Raw genomic sequence first — 19714 nt, 5'->3', positions numbered from 1 at the left:
CGTCTCCAGAGAATTCAACGAGTCGATTTACCGAAAGCAAGATGATGAGGTATACTACCCCAATTGTAATGTGCTACAAATTCTAATCGCTGTACGAGAGTGAAATGTTTCCCTTGAATAAAACATCTTTAAGAAGTCAGATATTGCGGATGGTATCTTCGCACGGAAAGTCTTGCTGAAATTGCAAAAATGGAATGACATGGAACGCTTACGGAAACAGACAACACAATGAGCTCACGGACGCCACTACCGACAGCGAACGGGAAAGGAAAGATGATGAAAGTGAGAATCATTTCCCATTTTCCAAGGGCCATTTGCCCGAAGCGGAACGTTTGCGTTTGGTGAAAAACCAGAAATGAGGAAAAATGGCTCCAACCTTGCCCATCTTCGACGCAATCTTAGAGAACGCACTTAAACTTCGAACACTTCAGCGCTAAGTCAACCGCGAGCAAGAAGCTAGAGTTTTGGTTTTTCTTGTTTGTTGCGTCGAAGCTTGAGGAAGGATCGAGAAAATTTATTGCGCTCATTTCATATGCTACCGGCGTACGATGGTTTTCCGCTTGGGGATAGCGCGCTGGTTGATAGCTTCGGGCCGAGAACCCGAAGGAATTCTCCGGATTGTGATGAAAGAATGTGACTGTGCGGTGGTTAAAAGGAATCTTCTCCGATCAACCGGCGAGCAGCCTCGTATGGAAACGGAAATAAAGAAAACGAACCCAAAACCGCCAGAACGTGAGCAGTTTGAGTACCCTCCCGTATAAAGAGAAAAAAGGGTTCGAGGTATACATCATACATCATACGATCCCGGAGGAGATAGTTATTTGATGGAATTTTGGGCATATTTTTTTTCTCCTACTGGGACTCACTTATAACGTATCGCTTTAACGATTTTTTACAGTCGAGGTTTGTTCTACATAGAAAGTTTATATCATAACAAGGCTGAAAACCAAAATAATGCTAAGAGCTAATTGGAAAACGGTTTGTTTGTCAATTGAGGTAAATATTTTAGTTTAAAGAACTGTACGTTACCTTCTTGAAAAGTCAATAAACAGAAGTCTGAAGGATGTAAGAAGGTTTTCAACCATCTCATAGTTGTGTTCGTTGTTGATATTCCACAACGTTAAACTTCTTGCCCGGTTTTCTTTTGTTAAACTATCCAAAAATTCTGTTTCATTCGTTGTAATCTCATCGGAACAGTAAAACGTGGCATGTAATTTACAATGATTGGAAAGTATAGAAAAAAGGTACGAATTCCTGTCCTTGATGAGGATATGTTACGTTCAGCTTATCAGTACACTCACCAACCGATAGTTTGAACAGCTCCCGATAAGATTTCATGGAATTTTGATACTTGAGCAACACCGAAGAAACTCCTAATAGTCGCCATCTCGGAAGATCAACGCCCGGAGAGGAAAACGTTTAACACACACTTAAACCGCATGCACCCGGGTTTAGTGAAAGTGACGACCTTTCGGTCTAATTTTGCCGTATTCCACCGACCGAGCCCGGCTCATATCCTGGAGGGTGCTTCACGCTTCATTAACCTGGCCCACGGTGAAACCTGAACCTTCCCGGCGTGGAGTGCGATGTATGCTCGCTAAATCGTTTCAGACTGCCTTCCGGCTAAGCCGGCGAAGAAAGCACGTTGCTCGCATGGCGTGATGTTGTTGGCTGGGAAATCTTTCCGGAGTGGGTAAAAAATAAATCATTTTTCGGGGTCCCACGGGTGAAACGGGCGCGTCTGACATAAGGCAAAACGGAAACAACATGATGAAGGTGTTTTGGCTGTCAGCAAATTATGGTTATCGATTATACGCAACAGGAAATCGTTTGAAGGCATAATGGTCCACCGGTAAGCCTTTGGCTTTCGTGCGGGGATAATCTGTGTCTGTGATTTCATGCCACGTGAGTTGGGCACAAAATGTTACGCAACTTCAGTGGAATCGAGTATTATGCCAACCTTTCTTCGTCAAAAAAATCTCCTGTGTAGTATTATGTTCAAAATAAAAGTTTTTTTTATTATGTACCGCGTACCGAAGTAGCGCAAAGTACAGTAATTTCTAACTATGAAAATTAAAATCAATATTGGTTTATGAAACATTGAACGAAACTCAATTCTTGAAAAATTAATTGAGGCGTATGATCGTGTTTGTGAGTGTCGATTTTTATGGTCCTATTCTTAAAGACGTGAATAGAATCAAATCACAATCATAGCTATAATTGCTTCAAAAGTTTCATTTTCCTTCCCTCCCCTCAGCAGCTTCAGACATTTCTTTTCTTGCTAGTCATAACAGGCAATTAATGTGAGAGCAAAAACTTATCCAAACTTTGAACGGTTGGAAGTATAATTTTCATCCCGTCTCATTAATTATTCACCATTTCATTTTTAAGGGCCAGCTGGACTAGTTTCTCCTAAGCAGCCGTTCTAACGTCCCATTTTTTTTTTTGTGAATTGTTGGGTACATTTTTTTAGTTTTTAATTGCCTACGTATTTTCCCCTGAAGCTTCGCTTGTCAAACAACAAATGCTGAAGTTTCTATAGTATGAGAACAAAAATGGACTAAGAAAGCTTACGACAACCGTTGAAGTTGCGACTTGTTTATTGATGATATTTGAGGTGTCCAATTTAAACGGCATTTAAAATATTCTATTTAAAGTATACGGTATTTTTAATTATTGTTGGGTATTGAACTGTTAAAAATATAGAATTCTGTTAAAAAATTAAGTAACAGGGGGGGGGGAGGGGGGGGGGGGGGTTGAATGATTGAGAAGTTGATATTACTAAATTATAGTACACAAATAGTCACACGTTAAATTATTCTTCTTCTTCTTCTTGGCGTAACGATCTCTTGGTCACGCCTGCCCGTTAAGGGCTTACGAGACTTGTTTTCCTGTTGTACGTGGGTAGTCAGTCTTCTCGTACAGGGGAGGGTCCGGTCTCGGTTGGGATTTAAATTAAATAATTTTTTTTATTTTTTTTTTATTTTTTTTTTATTTTTAATTTTATTTTAAATTTTTTATTTTTTTTTATTTAATTTTAATTAAAACGTTAAATTATTCTATTAACTATTATGTTCGATACTTTGTACCATTGCAGGAGAAGCAGCTAGTCAAATACTCAACAAAGCAGAACCATTGTTCATCTCAAGATCAGAAGCATTCAAGTTCGCCGTTGGCGATGTCATCACACTTCCATGCGAAGTAGCTTCTCCAGGTGAGTTACAATTCACTTCTTTCCGAGAACGTCCGCACATAAGATCTCTTCAAATCATGAAAGCAAACCAAAGGATAAGAAACTACCCCCATCGCCTGCAATGGTTATTTTTCATCCTTGTCCGGCCAACCTTTTCCCCCCTGGGGAGCAATAACTATGTGGAAATTATCCACAAGAGGTCCCGAGGTATCTTCCGAATGCCAGCAGGTAGCAATCAGTTTCTAGCTCGCATTGGCGGCAAGAACTCGGCAAGAATAAATTGTTGGGAATGCGATATAAAACAACAGCAGAAACAAAAAATCGACCACCCGGGGCGTTCAAGCAAACCGAAGCAGCAGCGTTGGCGGCGGGGGCACCTAATTTGGGCTGGAACTCTTCCAGATGGTTCTGGGGTTGCGGTTTGCTTTTGAAACGCTCTGACCGTGGTCGAGTAGGGTTTTCAGTGGAATGAATTTACGCTCACAGCGAGGGCAGCCTTGATGGGTCGAATAAAACACAAATTGATTTATCCTTTTTTGTGCCTCCGTCCAGCGCATTCGGCAGTTTCTAGTGGCTCCCGGGGGACGAGTGGCAGGATTTCGGTACCCCTTTTTTAACGCCTCCCTGGAAAGCCATGCCAAACTAAACCGGCATATAAAAAATCGCAATCTCACACAAACTGGACAACAATGGGCTCCCGGGATGCGGAGTGAAGAGTGCGGTGGAGCAGGGTTTTATTTTATTATGAAACATATTTTTCTTTTCACCGTGGGAAGGGTCAGGGAATGAAGGATGATGTTTGTAAATGGGATTTCAGCAGAAAATGCCTCTGTGAGCGCACGGTAAATGCGTATGCGGTGTGTACTGTTTGATCTTATTTCCTCGAAATTCGGATGCTCGAGTGAAAAGTGGCAGCATTCATCTTTCATTCCTGTACGTATTTTACGAAAGATTTATTCCGAAAGAGCGATTTAGAAAGAAAGGGTACTCAAGTAGCTTCTATCACTCAATTTTCTTTTTAAGCTGCGAAGTTAAATGTAAATATGTTCAATTGCAGGCACAAGGATAAAAAGAATACACGTTAAGCTCTGAATTTAAATCGAACTGTGTATACGTAAGATTAAAATATATCGAGATTTTACACGTTGTGAAAAGAAATGTGGTTCATTACATAAAAAATCAGAACAAAGTTAAAAGTCGAAGAAGAAAATAAGCACTTTAAAAAAGGTAGCTCCTCGAATTAGTTCGAGAATATTGACAAATGTGCAAATCACGCAAATTTCCTTCCACGCGAAACATAAACAACTCATTTCTTTATTTGCGAAATAAAAATGGGAAATTTGCCATTGAACTGTTTATGGCATACTTAAACGGCAAATAAATTACAGAACCACCGAGGCATCATACGACCCATTCATCTTCGGCTCGATGAGTGAAGCAGTGATTTCATCGTTCTCGGCGCGTTCCAAGTTTCGAAGGTTCGAAGGGCATCCAAGCAGAAGACAGCCGTCATTGGGAATCGGTTTCGTGCGCGATTTTCCACCGGGAAACGTCGGGCACCCGGCAAATCCGTGCCTCGCCGGGACCGATCAATATTTAATGCCGTCGTTTGTGGATGGCAAATTTATAACGATGGAATTCAAAACCACGGAAAATGGTCCCATCCGAGGCTCCAGTTTTGAGTCGGTTCCCACGCCGTTGTCCCACGGCGAGCTGTTTGTCTCCATCGGGTGGGTTAGCTTCGAACGACTTTGGTTTGTTCAGGGGTTTGCGGAGTGACATTCGGGGAGGGATGGGGCGGGGTTGGGGAGAATTTTGTCATATTTTTGAATTCATTGCTGTCATAGCCTTTCCCTGGACCAACGATGATTGCAGCGGATGATGGTTGGGTCGGTGTTTGCGGTTGGGTAAACTGGGAAACCAAGCTACAACATTGATGAGGTGGAGAAATTTATTTTTCCATCGTAGCCCGAGCTCGCCAAGCGCCTTCCCCCGGCCATGGAAAGGAACGGAAACCGACGGAAAGAGCATGGACGGCCTTTCCTGCCTTCCCAAGCCAACCACCCGGGCCTGGGTTGGAAGGACGAAAAGGACGAAATTATTCATTGACCGGGGCAAACCCAAGGCAAGCGAGGACAAATCGATCGATGCGCGTTGTGGTGTCTGGAAGCAATAAATTTCCAATGTCGCGCTAATATGCAATGCCGGACCGCCGCAGCATTCGTTCAGGGACCTCGGTGCTGGCTGGTAAAGGCCACTGAACTGGACTGGGATGGCATGGAAAAAGCTGTATGGAAGAAATGTTGTTGAAATCGAAAATATGTGACCTATCGCTTGGTTTAAGGTACTTTAAAGCTCGTTCAGTATTGGTTTTTTTTAAATTTATTGTTAAATTCCTGCATGAATCAACGTGTATGGTAGGATTGTAACGTAAAACGTTTCAATTGTTACCGAAAAGAGAGCATATGTCAGGTAAAATTGACTAGCTGTAAAATGTAATGAAAAAGTATCTAATAATGACATTGTTACAAACACCACGCTGAGAGTGCCTCTCACGTAGCATGATGTAAAATTTGCCAAACAATTAATAATCAATATTGTTTCCAGAGCAGTATAGTTGAAATGGATCTTTTCATTTCCAAACCACAAATACCATGGGTTGTACTGCTTTGCATCAATTGCAAAACATATCTTTGTACATGTATCGACAACCGTGCATAGCCATGTAAAGTTGTACTCATCTCGATTGGTTTGCGTTGGCATTGTAATAATATTAATTTGAGTTGGATGGACGGTTTCTATGCCGCACTATATGCATTTTATTGGATAGACGAGCGCAGAACAACGCTACAGGTAACGTTAGGCGAAGCCGCCAAACAAACCATTCTTCCACCACTTCCCTAAGCACCGTTCCCGTCCCTAAGGATGGTAATTCGGTCCATATTTCTGTCCGAAGCAAAACGCTGGAAACAGCCGGTCGCGCTCGTACCGAGCCTCGTAATCAGAGCCCATTCATCAAATCCCCGTATCAGCAAACACGGAAGTCAGCCAGCGGGCAGGAACGACACGCATCCGACTGTGTGTACCTTCAGGCGTGGCGTCCTGCTCGTCCTCGTCGTGGTCTGCCGGCCTGATCCGTGCGGTCCTGAACCTGACCTCTTGCTAACGACATTAATCGATTTGCTTTGACAGTTGGCTTAGGGCTTGCGTTCGGGATCGATTGTCGGCTAGAGGTTGGTTCTCCCCCCCGCCCCGGCACTTCTCGCGCCGACATGACCAAGTTTATTTTGATTGCAAATTCAATCAATACTCCGGCAGCAATCCACAGCTTCCGGTTCGGAACGGATCTGCTGCATGTGGCAGCCTTTGAGCGCACCGTTCGTGACAGATATCATTCGCCTGGACCTTGCATCCTGCGGCTATGCTACGGATGATAAGTTGATATTCAAATCGAACAACACCTCAACAGCCGGATTAATAACAGTTCGTTGCATCCAGCGAAGGTGCATCTGAGTCCAATGATGTACAATTGATTTACTCGATGTAATAAGTTCTGCTTAGTTTTGACCTGTTTAAAGGAAGAGTTGATATCGAACACACGTACGATTTCCCAATTTGGTTGGGGTCTAATGCAATACAATTGAAAACCAACCAATCTTTTAGTGTGGACTGGCGTGCAAAATGAATATATTACTAGTTTCGAAAACGTTGAATATTGCAGAATAGTCAAATTGGTTGTCCATAAGACCCTCATGTTCTTGTCAACAATATTTGGTTGCTGAATGGAAATCAATCCGTTGGTTTCCTGCACCTATTACAAGCATGTTTAAATAACAACGCTCTAATGAACTTTAAGTATTCTTTCGAAGTGAAAATACATATTTATTTAAACTTTTCATATTATTGTGCCTTGAAAGGTTTTGAGTTGTGATCTGTAATATACCGGTGGGCTCGAAACCTAACCGGTACCCTCCCCTGTAGGAGAGGACCGACCATCTACCATCTTAAAAAGGGAACAAGTTTGTAGTAAACGCTTAACGGGCAGGTATGACCAAGACGGTCGTTACACCAAGAAGAATATCGCTTCGGTAATTTTGATGGGTATGTTATACAAAGTTTTTTTGTATAATTATTGGTGAAATATTCGAATCTTAAAACTATTTTGTATAACAAAGAAAATTGTGTTTAACATATTTGCCAAAAAAAAACTAAAATGGAATTTCGATTTATTTTTTCGACGTCAAATTCAAGTTAATATTGATCTCAGCAACTCAAACTGTCAATCTGCCGTTCAGGTTTAGAACGATATGTTCACTAATGTTAAGGGTTCAATCGATCATTTCAATTCAGTAATTCCTCATAATATGCTTCCTGTAGCGATTCCTCGTTTTGTCTTGTGTTATTCATAATTCAAAGGACAGCGTCAATCGAAAGAATCCGTTCGAAAGCAACCCCGGACTGACCTTTTTTATATTGATTTCACCGCCTGCACAGCACTCGGCCAATGTGGTCCAGCGATGGCCCCTGCTGGTGGTACAATTATTTATGACAATCAATCAACGACAAGCACAGAAACCGCCGACGCCAATAACGTCGATGACGCCGGTGGGCTATTTTCGTGTACAGCGTTGACCGACCACCAGGAGTTGCTGCGATCGAGGCCAACCCGGCGAAGTAATGTCGGTTTGAAATTTTATCGATTCTGGCATAAGACCGTCTGCCGTGGTGAGCATCTGAGGGAGCTACATATGTGTGCGCAATCCGGAGCCACAAGCAACGGTACGAGGCGACTGTACGTTCTACGGGCCAACTCAATTTGAATCATGTCAACTGCAGATCCTTTATTCGAGCTCGTTGTGCTTCCAAAAAAGGTCCAAAACCCGGTCCAAAACCCGGTCCAAAACCCGGGTTCTCCGATGCTATTCCGCAGCAGAGAGCTACCTTAAACCGCTGTACGTTCGTTGGCCGAAGAGTTCATCCAATCACGCCAACAAACCATGTTTTTTTGCCTACCGGTCAGGTGTTTCCCGATGCAGGGAGCATCAGTTCTTGTCGGCCGTGTGTCACTCGAAAGTGATTGCGTAGTAACAGCGAGGAAACAAGGGTGGTTTACAGCATCAATAACCACAGTGGAGCCGTCCCAGTAAGGGACACATTTGCCAAAGGAAGGGACACATCCAAGTGATCTTACGAAACGTGGTTGGATATTTCCTTCCTTTGCGTTCACACGCAACATGCGAAAGGTCACTGCTGCGTGTGAACAAAACATCGATGAGACACGATGATATCATGGGGTAAAACCTGCCAAACATGTGAAGGGTATTGCCATCGTGACATTAGCTCAGTGGGCTGTATAGAAATAGCTTTCGTTGGCATCAGGAACTTTTAAAAAACTAGCGCGCTGAAAAGAAGCTGATTGCACTCTGAACAGTGCTTGTTGATTTATGCATGAAGACTCCGTGGTAAATTTAGTAGCAAACATGGTTATATCTTTGCAAGACCTAGAACAATGTGAAATTATCAGTACCAATCATTCAAAGGCTGGCACAAACTGCATGCTAGTTTGTAATAAGCTCGTGCAATATTAGCATTATGAAGCTGGTGTTGTTACTACCATTTTTTGGCTTATATATTGCTTAGACGATAGAATTAAAAAACAACATGACTTCATGAAATATATATATCGCAAGACTATAAACACTTATATTTATCAAATGAAATACTAAAAGAAAAAGAATACAATTTCAAATAGAGTTTTTACTTCAAACCCATTATAGAACTGTAAATTATGTATTTTCATCTTTATTTGCTGGATCACTTCCACAGAGAACATAGTTACTTATGAATAACTGTGGTGTTAAGAAAAGTGAAGGTTTATTCCTTAAAGTGATCTAAATGTGTTCTAAGTGTGCCCGGAACGATTTCACTGAATTTTGTTTGAGGCCTTTGATTTGCTGTGTAGTATAACTATACGGACCTAGAGAATGGGTTCGAACATTCAAATGTTTTATTTACCGTGTCAGTAAAACCTTCTTGTAAGGCCATTTGTATTTAAGCAACACAAATTCTGGAGCACGTTATCGTCGGGATAAAATGGTCATACTATCCAATCACGACTTAAACTCAGTCAACAGCATGGCCTCCTTCTCTGATCCGCTTTAGCAATGTCAGTCCGTCGTTCAGTTGCCGCTCATCCGCAACGTTTTATTATGCTTTCCCCGATTATCAGCTACCATTCTTTCAGGCCAATCGAAACAATCGTAAAAAGCGGCAGTGAAATGAAATTTGTCTCAACTGAATAAACATTTAGATTATCACCCGGGTCGGGCGGCTTTCAACTTAGGGCGTGATTTCGGTGCCGACTGCCAGCCTACCGGCCCCCTCCCTTCCCCTAGACCGCACGCCCCCCAAACTCGGCCACTGAAGTCGACAGTTATCACTGACCACGGCCGGACCGCCCGGTGTGGCCCCTTATCAGCGGGTGGTACGGACTTCTCCCAGACGAGCCGGAATAACCTATTCCTAAATACCGGCAGTTTGTTGTCGCTACTGAGGACACCCGCTGGCGCGGTAATAATGGCTGGACGCTCGCCGACCCGGCCCCTCCAACCGCTGGCGCTTGGGGACGAAGGCAATAACATTTCATCGACTTTCGTGTCCGCTTTCTCCTCCACCATGCGAAAGCCATCACCCCCTGGGGGTCCCGGGGATATCCACTCCGATAGCGATCCTAAACAAAACAACAAAAAAGTGGCCCTTTAACGACCCTCCGGAGGTGTCGGACGGGTTGGCCGGGTCCCGCGCTGTACGTCGACACCCAGTGTTTGGATCAATTTTGCATGTAATTTTATAGCGAAAGACTTCATTAATTTTAATTAGGTTCGTTTTTCGCGTCAGGGGATTAACGGGCCGCGTGCGTGGTACGCCAGGTTCGGCGAGCCGTCGAACGGTGGGTTGACGCAGTGCCTGCGAGCATGGGTGACTGGTGACAAACGAACCAAGTGTATCCCCAGGACCCGTTCCCGGAATGTTCCCGTTAATGTTTGATCACTTCGGTCCACGCCGGACGTTGCGTCGTAAGATGCTTGGTAACAAATGACGACGCTGTGTTATATGAGCCCCTAACAGAAGGCAAGATAAAACCTTTCAGCAGGATACGATAACGAAAATAGGTGGTAGAACAAGGTACCAAATAAAATTCGCCTTCAATAGGCCAAACCCTGCGTTAGCGTAGTGTCCCAGAGCTAGCGCTATCAGTTTTATTGCCAGCAAGAACTCATAAAAACTTAGCCTTTATTGCTTCCCTGCTCGAAAAGCACGCAATGGTCCGGGGGTAAGGCAGTAAAGTAAGGAAGCAACTAGGATTGATGACAATGCGTGGGACGATTTGTTCGAATTCCAAACCGGTACCGAGATTTTGCACCATGATCTACAACCCGAGCTACTTCTTCCACCATCCACCGGAAGCTCCAAATGATGTTTGTCCAAATTAGGCACGTTCCTTTGAAGCCATTCGAGCCGATTCGTTTGAAGACCGCCTAGCCGAAGCTGTGATTCTCTCTAATCGAACGTGATTTAACCTATCCTCCCGCGCTCTATCTCTTTTCATTTAATGCAGGTTCCTACGTGCTGGCCTGGAAGCGGGGCATTGCGATCCTGACCGCGGGCTCGGTCAAAGTGACGCCGGATCCACGCGTGCGGCTCGTCAACGGTTACACGCTGCAGATACGGGACGCGGTACCGCAGGATGCCGGTGACTACATCTGCCAGATCGCGATGCTGGACCCGCGGGAAATCACGCACCACGTGGAAATTCTCGGTAAGTGAAACGGCGGTCGTGTGGTTTGTAATTAATTCACAATCAAAGGGAAATTCGAAGCGACGATGGGGCGCAGATTTATGTGACAAGCAGATTTGTTCGTGGTTTGTTTAGTGATATTCTCAGTGGCGTCTCGTCCACCTGAGCAACCTGTGTACTGCACAGTCATAAATTTATAAAAAGAATCACAAAATTATTTGTTTAGTTATGGTATTGTTATTTCCACCCGCAATAGTTGCGTTCAAAATCTACTTAACGCTTTACAACGTTGCGCTGGGCACTTCTGCTGGTGCACCGCTGCTACAAACGAGCATCTTTAATCAAATAAGAGCAGTTCTCTTAACCACAGGCTCATAATACCATTCTCATTACGAACGGTGAAGAAGCGCTAGTTTTCGTATTAGTAAGAGTCAAAATCCAGTTGGAAAGTCGATCAGTTTTGTTTACGGGTGGGCACTTCTGCCAGTGCACTAGCCAATCGTATATGTACACCTTAGTTTTCTCGTGCATGTGTTGAATGCGGCCATGTGAAATTGTCAGTGTATAGGTGGCTTTCCTGGGCACATTAGATTGTACCCAGGCCGGACTCGAAGTGAGTCTGACTTGCCAAATAAGAATTTGATTCACAGACATTGACTAACCGCGGATATATTTATCGAGTAGATATTGACGATCGTGAAATGAATTTGGAAGAAAATAAAACTTTGGAATAAAATCGAAGAAACAAATACGCAAATATAGCCAACAATTTGAAGCTAATTTAAAAATGTCTAAGCAGGCACGCTGGACTGGGCAATACTGCTGGTGCACACAGTTTCATTCGAAAGATTGTTCATGCAATTGTTCTATTTAGCGTGAAATTTCCAGTAAATTTATACATCAACATTGAGCATCGTAGAGGAGCTGTTAAACTCGTTTTTTCATCTAAATCCATTGAGTAGCAATTAAAGATTGCAGAACTAAATAGACCATTCACGGTTCCTCAAACTATTCTTTCACTTAACATCCTGACCAAATTCGTCCTCGTGTGTCGTGTTGTTCCGGTTCTAGTAAACCACGTTATATGGTTTACCTAAGAAGGTATTACTTTTTTTGAAGGTGCACAACCATCTCATTTTCTCACGAGACGCCACTGGATATTCTATCTAATTATTTAAAATTTACGTTTTAAAACATGATATTCTCATATATGTTTTGATGTGATGCATTGAAATGAACTAAATTTAGTCATTCGTATGAACTTTAGTCGAGAACTCTGATAAAATGAGCTCTGATAAAAAATATTTGTCACATACCAAACAGATGTTGCGTATCTTTTTCATAGATCCTTTTCACTGTTTGAAAATACCATTTCCTGAAAGTACGTGGTGTGTGTGATTCTTGCTCCTCCTGCGACCATGTTGACAAAATGTTCCCACTTTCCCAAACATTGCCCCAACGCGATACACACTTCCGTTCGTGCGATTATCCGGCCGAGCCGAAACCAACAAAACTTCCCGGGCCAACTTCCAGTCTTTTGTGAGCTGTTTGAACAAATCGTCGATAAGCTCTTCCGATCATCTCTTGCGAGGGCTGGGATGCTTTTCCCGCTCGGTTTCCCTAACGGCGCCTGAAATTATCACTGCCGGCGTCGGTGTGTAACACTTGTTTGGGGAAGCGTGCACCCCTCCCTTCATCCACCCCACGCCGACCCCCAACGAAAACTTTGCCAGGCCAACATGGCGCTCGTGATGAATCATCGATCGTTTTCGTGCCCGCTGGCACGAAAATTTTCCCATTTTCCAATCCATTCTTTCATTTTATCCCTCACCCAGCCGCGCCTTCCCGTCTATCGTACCCCGGGCGCTTGGGGACTGACAGTTCCTTCGCGGGTCCCAATTTTCCGAACCGACCCGAGGAACCGGTGGAAATCTTTGCCAAAGAAAACTTGCTGTCTTGCATGCTGATTTATGGCGGTTTTTTCCGTTTCGTTCGCCCTTTTGGCCATGCCTCGCTTGATCTTTTTACTTTTCTTCCTTTTCCTATGACACTTGTAACACCGCGTGCGCAACCGGAGAAGGATTCCGCGTGTCCCCGGGTTAGTCCCTTATCAGTTTGATTCACACAAAAGAGGCCCCAACCAGGCGTTTATTGTTGGCGGGCAAGGTGGCGGCTGGGGGTGAGCGGAAAAGAACGGAGAAACTGTAAGGTCGGTAAAAAATGGCGACAACCTTTCAACTTTCACCGCACGTTCCGTAACAATCATGGGTTATTAAATCTTTTTGAGTGATTTCATTTGGCAAAGCGAACGTTTAGAACCCCTCACGTCCCTAGGAGGGGAATGCTGAAGTTCGCGACAGACAAAAAAAAATGTCACTGGATACAACATGGTAGGTTACAATAGGGGCGGAATATCTTTCCCTTCGTTCCTGCCCAGAGGCGGGAGGATAACATCCTATATCACAATTTATTGAAAGAGTTTTAGAAGAATCTTCGAGCGGACGTGTGTAGCACGCTTTAGTGCGAACGGTTGTTTGCGATCATTCGATAAGCGTAGCCGCGGTGTATAGCCTTACATTTTCTCTGATAGAAACTTAATCAAATTGAGAAGGGAAAACAAAGATTAAACAGTGATAATACTTACACAGTCAACGAGGCAATGCCATTAAAGATTTGTGTTGTTTGCTCCACATAAGCTAAACAACTTCATGAAAATAATTATAATGCTAACCTATGTTTTTGGATATCCGTTAAGCATTGAATACCTTGGAAAAGAGCCTTTTACTAAAGAATTGTATTGCAAAATACGTTATCTTCACTAGAAACAGTTTCTAACCCGAGGTAAATTAATGAAGTTGTATGAAAGTTCCTCTAACTTTTTACGAAAATTGGTTGTTTAAACATGAATAATGTAATCAATTAGGCGAAGCGTGGAAAATTGATTAAAACATAATGACACTGGGACCCCCTCTAACCTCCAGAACAAACTGATATCTTTCCAATGAGCTAATCCAAAGTAGTTGGTGTAAAGGCATATAAACATGTTAAAGGCATAATCAAAGACTAGAGTAGACGAAACTCGTCTCATATTATGATGAAAAATAAGGTCTGCCAATTAAATGAAAGCATTTGTAATCAAATGGATTGTTGAGTAACCAATATACAATACAGAACTTTTTGTAATGAGCATCAAATCAACTCCACAGCAGTACATTGGCTCTGTGCGGTATGCTAAAAATAAGTATGGATCTGTTTCTATTCTATTTGAAACAGTTCCTTCCATCCACGAACGGCATTATATCAAATTGTACACACCTGTCTGTTACATTATTGAAACTATTTCGCTATTGCAACACTCGGTATTTTCCACTATCTCCACCGATGCACTCGATGCTCTCGAGCATACTGCAACAGGAATGTTTTCCAATTGACTGTTCAGTGGTCCAAACAGCAGTTTTTATGCGGTGTTCCGCCATTGAATTTGTGCAAAATGTATTTTCGGTGGGTTCAGGGTAAATTAACCTTCCAATTGAGCATATCTGATCAATTCGAATAAACGGAAAGAGGTACGTTTTCAATGGTTGCTGTCCGATGAAATCTATTTCAAACTATCTCTTTCGCAACCGTCGTTCACAATTTTCCGGAACATCGGTGTCTAGATCCCGATGGTTTCAATTTTATTGCATGTGTGATGGTATCTTGCAATAATGTTCAAATTATACACTTCAGTTTTGTTTACATAGTGAGCTCTTTTGATTCAAATACACGGATCAAATATTTGAAAAAGACTCACTCGGATGTCGTTGAATAATCCTTTCGTGGAATAAATTACAAAAAGTCGAATTGCAATATGCATCGCAGAATGTGTACAGGGAATCATTCACAACCATCTCCTATTCGAAAGTGATGAACGGGAAACCTTCATTTAAAAAAGAGCTCAGATTGAACCGCAGCACAAATCCGGCTTTTCCGAACCATAATACAGTTTCACTTTACGTCAATTCGAAACAAATCGGAAAAACCAACGCCGGCGAGCAGTTGGCCAACGGACCGCATCACGAACCAGGAAACGGGAAACGAACCAAAATTTCCACAGAACCCGTAATGCGGGTGGTCATTTTTAACCTTTTTTTGCTTGAATCGCTGCTTTTCCGACATTTTCCACCCACCTCTCGACCGACAAACTGTTGTCACATCCTTTTTTCGTATGCTTTTTCCTCGTCGTTTCACGTTCGTCCCCCGTCCGTCCCCTTGACCGCTCTTACAGGGAGCTCTCACGCGGAACCGGAATGGTTGAAATCAAGTTTTCCCGGGAAAATGCTGTGACGCCCTTCTTCCCAACGGCATCTTTATCTCCCTCTATGCCATGCGTGCGTCGTGCGAGCATAACGCTCCACCGTGCTCGTGTTTGTGGCCAACGGAAACGGAAGTCAGCAGGAAAATGAACTTCCACACGAGAGTAGATTTCCGCCCGGGGAAAAACTCACGTACTCACCCGTCGCGTGGGGTGAAAAGTTTGACTCCTCCACTCAAGCGCCACTCCGGGCTGCGTCCCGTCCCGCATGGTCCGTGAGATGAAGGAATGGTGTTGCAGGGTGTGTGTTGTGTTTTTTACGTCAGCTTTTAGCTGAGCTGATCGTTTCGATGGTTATTTCATCCGCAGAAGTTTGCCAGTATCGGCACTACATTCACTGTATTTTTTTTTTGTATTTGTATTTTAGAATCATTTGGCAAGGGGCGAGAATGTTCACACACTTGTGCACCACAGGAGGGCGATGATGAGAAATTCTTTGGGAGGGGCAAAGCCCGGTCTAGAATGACTTATGCCGGTCCGCTGGGAGCCGTGACTCGGTCGCCGGAACAGGCTTCGCGAGGACGGAGGGAAGGAACCGATGACGACGATGACGAGAGACGGAAAACGAGAGACATTTTGCGAGTTCAGCTGCTGAGCGTGCCAAAAGTACGATTCGTGGGTGCGACCAAATGTCCTTGAGCGCGGAAATCCTTCGTCGGCTGCGGGTGAAGCGTGGAGGAGCAGGAAACGCTTTCGGAAAGCTTTATGCGTTGCTGAAGTTCAACCCGCCATTTCGGTATTGCCGTTTGCCTCCAACGTGACAACGGCCCCGTAGGGATTTCAAACATTTTTGGCCATTTTTCGCCAATGTTTCCGCCGTTCACTGTATCTCTCTCTCTCTCGTTCCTTTTTTGGGGTCCTGCTTTCTACCACACTAGGCCCGAATGGGATGTGACTTTCGAGCGGCTACACACTCGTATGTACGCACCCACACTAGCCACCGGATGGGCAGCTGGCCTGCTGACGGAAATAATAAACTTTTCTAGACACAAGTGTCGTAACTGTTTGCGCGATAGCGATGAGAAATTTCGTACGCCATACGAGATGCCGTAAGGGATCCGAGGTTTTAGTTTGGTGTAAATGTTGAAATGGGTTTTATTTCCGTGCGAGAAATATTCGAACCCACAACCGGGCCAAACGCGGTTGGCGCTATTTTTACGATACGGAATCCTCAACCAGCAGATGCTTTTAAAAAGTGTTGTATTAAAGTTGTTATATTTTATATCTAATATGAGAGCGAACAATTTTGGTAAACATGGGTATCAATTTCGTGGTATTTGTGGTCTCTAAATCGAATGGCTTCACTCTTAATGTTCAATCTTACCTCAGACTCCCACTACTCTCTTCTTCTTCAGCATATCAATAGCAATGCTCAAAATGAAGAACGTTAATTCTTACCATGTATTCAACAGCTTTAGGGACCAATTTGCGCCAAAGTTGACTGGATATTAGCTAATTTTTCAATGATAAACTATTTGAACTTCGTTTGTTAATATCCCCATACCTCGCTACTCCTCTCAGACACCTACCCTCTAAAAATAAGGAAAACCAATTAAAGCTCAACGATTATTGAAGGGATTTTCACAAAAATTGGTACATATACTGCTTATATAAGGACATAGCGTATGTTAAAATTTCATTCATTTAGGTCAAGGGGTAGGGGGCTCTCATACTATCCCCTACTCCAACAATGGTAAAAATGCAATATGGGTATCAGTTTCGCAGTATTTTGGGTCTCTAAATCGAATGGCCTCACTATTAATGTTCAATCATAGCCCAGACTCCCACTACCCTCCTTCTGTCCTGCAAAACAATAGGAATTCTCAGAACAAAAAGCGTCAATTCTGATCACATGTATGCAACGCGCCTACCTGTACTAATCTAGGCTGGAGTGTAGGTAATTTTTTTATTGTGTAAAATGTCCTCCTTTCCTTTCCCCCTTCCGTACATCTAAGATGATGAAAAATAATAATAATTCAATAATTATGGAATGGGTTTTTACCAAATTTGGTACACGTGGTACTTAAATATGTAACCGTCATGTAATAAAATTTCATTCATGTACAGGAAATGGTAAAAGGGGCTACCATCTTACCCCTATAGCTCAACAATGGTTAAAATGCAATATGAATATCATTTTCGTAGTATTTGGGGTCACTAAATCGAATAGTCACAGTTTGAGTGCTCTATCTCATCTCAGGCTTCATCTATCTTCTCCTACAAGTTTTCTCAATCACTTAATATTTTTTACCCTATGCTCTTGAACTAGCAATTACCATCGTTTCAATATGCATCTTCTCCTCTATCACTAGAACAGTACAGCTGATTGAAAGCTTTCCTAAACACTCAATATTCAACGGAGTTGTTGCGTAAACAATTTCCAAATACGTCATGCATATGCGTACGAAGATTACAAATAATTGCGTGAAAGATGGGATGGTTTTTTTAAATTTCACCCTAGTCATTTCGTTACATCATTTGAACGCTTGTTTTTGGGCAACTCTTAGCCATTTTTATATTAAGCTTTCAAATGATGACTTCATCTTGAGAGAAAACCATTTATCAGTATTTGCTTGGCTAACATGTTCATTTGGAGCGTTATTCATGAATTATTCAGTTTGAACCAGGTAATTTTTTCCAATCCAAAAAAAACCACATTCACAACGACACGGGAAATTAAAAGGTAACTAAAATCAGTACATCCATAAAGTTTCAAAAGTAAAAATTATGAACAACATAATACTACATTGATTGCTGTAAAAATTGCTGTAAAAAATATCTGCATTCTTTGCAGCATAAGAAAAGTGCAGGAATAAAAGACACAGCTATCTTCTATGAGAACATAAGTCGAAATGTGTGTGAAATGAATTATCTCGGATATTTTTAAGAATCTGTAATGATTGTTATTGTTTTTTAGCAGTTTGACCGTATGCACACGAGTCATTGTTTTAATTTTAACACGATTTATGTTTGTTGTTTCTAACCAGGAAACGGTGAAGTGTAATGAATTCAAAGGAAATTTCAGGTCAAAGTTATCTAGGAAAATTAACTTTTACTAAGTAATAGGAGCACTCTGGTTTTGTTTTCTTTGACTTGGATATTATTCTTTGAAATTATATTTTGAAATAAAATATCTATCAATACTCTACGTACTGGTGATTTTTTTTTATATTAGTTCTGATGTTGAAAAATCAACTAAAATGACTAGCACGAGGATTGCTCTCAATGAAAACTGCAAACGTCCCACTAGTTTTCGTACAATAAAAGCCAAATTCGTGTCCACGTCAAATCGACTAATCTTGGACAGCTGGGTAGGAAAAATCATTCGCCAACGAATCCACATGCAGATCAAATCATCATCAAAATCGGTATCAGCGTGAAGTAAACCCCTATAAAAACGAACAGCACGAGTTCCACGCGAAGGTTGATTTTCTTTTATTTTTTTCCAAAGTCACGCTCGGTTGCATCCATGACAGTTGCATCGTTTTCCACTTGCCATGTTGGCAGTTTTGCATAGAACAACCAAAAAAAAAAAACCCGTAGGATGTTCTAGCAAAAATACACGACTAGTCCAGTTTTATCATATGTTCGCTTCCTGAGGATTTCTGGTACACTTGCTAGGGCCAAAAGCACAAAAGTGTTCCCGCTGGTGCGCCCTCCCTCGCTTTCCCACTCCCCCGCCCATACATATTTTCATTTCGCTTCACGCTTCGCCTGCAATCATGCAAAACAAATACGGCCGGAAGTGGAACAAACGATTTCTCATTCCCCGCTCCGGGAGGATCGGCGAAATGGTAGTCTTCTCTGCCCTTTTTGCGTCCGTTCGCAGATCTTTGTCCAAAGCCGGGAGTAAATGATGGTCATCCGGACGACGGCAAGAAATAGTTGCAAAGGGAATAAAGCAGCGCCCGGCGTGGCATGGACGGGGTGTCCTTCGGATGTGGCACAATGGCAAATTTGGCCAACACGGGTCAGAAAAATTGCTCCCGCCCCCAGCGGACGGGTGGCTGTGGACGAAGTGGACGAAACGCAAAACGGGGTGGAACAAAAAAGTCCCATCAGTCCTGAACGGAAGTTCACTCGCGAACAGACAATCGTTTCCGGCAGAGAGGCAATGCAATTGTCACTGCCAACACAGAGCTCAGCATTTGCATTTGTCAGCCCCGTCCACCGTTCCGCCGCGGAAAGGAGGGGACGGGAAGTTCGAAACAAAACGTGCCACCGGGCAGGAAAGGCAAGCTGGAAACTACCGAACAACTATCACACACCGTTGTGGCCATTTGGCCAATGGCAGCCGGGGAATAATATTCCACAGCACGGCTGATACTACCACATTGATTGGGATGGGAAATTCTTCGGGTTGAAAAAA

The 19714-nt window shown here is 43.0% G+C and overlaps 1 protein-coding gene across 1 annotated transcript in view; it reads left to right on the top strand.

Annotated features, from left to right (window-relative positions):
* Nucleotides 1-19714, top strand: part of LOC131284962 (neural cell adhesion molecule 2) — a 61957-nt gene that overhangs the window by 22983 nt on the left and 19260 nt on the right. The window contains exons 2-3 of the mRNA XM_058313820.1: nucleotides 3098-3214; nucleotides 10812-11012. Coding sequence (XP_058169803.1) covers nucleotides 3098-3214; nucleotides 10812-11012 — 318 coding nt within the window. The remainder of the gene's footprint in view (nucleotides 1-3097; nucleotides 3215-10811; nucleotides 11013-19714) is intronic.

The sequence above is a fragment of the Anopheles ziemanni genome, chromosome 3 (assembly GCF_943734765.1).
Source record: "Anopheles ziemanni chromosome 3, idAnoZiCoDA_A2_x.2, whole genome shotgun sequence".
Lineage (NCBI taxonomy): Eukaryota > Metazoa > Arthropoda > Insecta > Diptera > Culicidae > Anopheles > Anopheles ziemanni.
The sequence above is the reverse complement of the archived record's forward strand: the minus strand, read 5'-3'. Positions and strand labels throughout refer to the sequence as shown.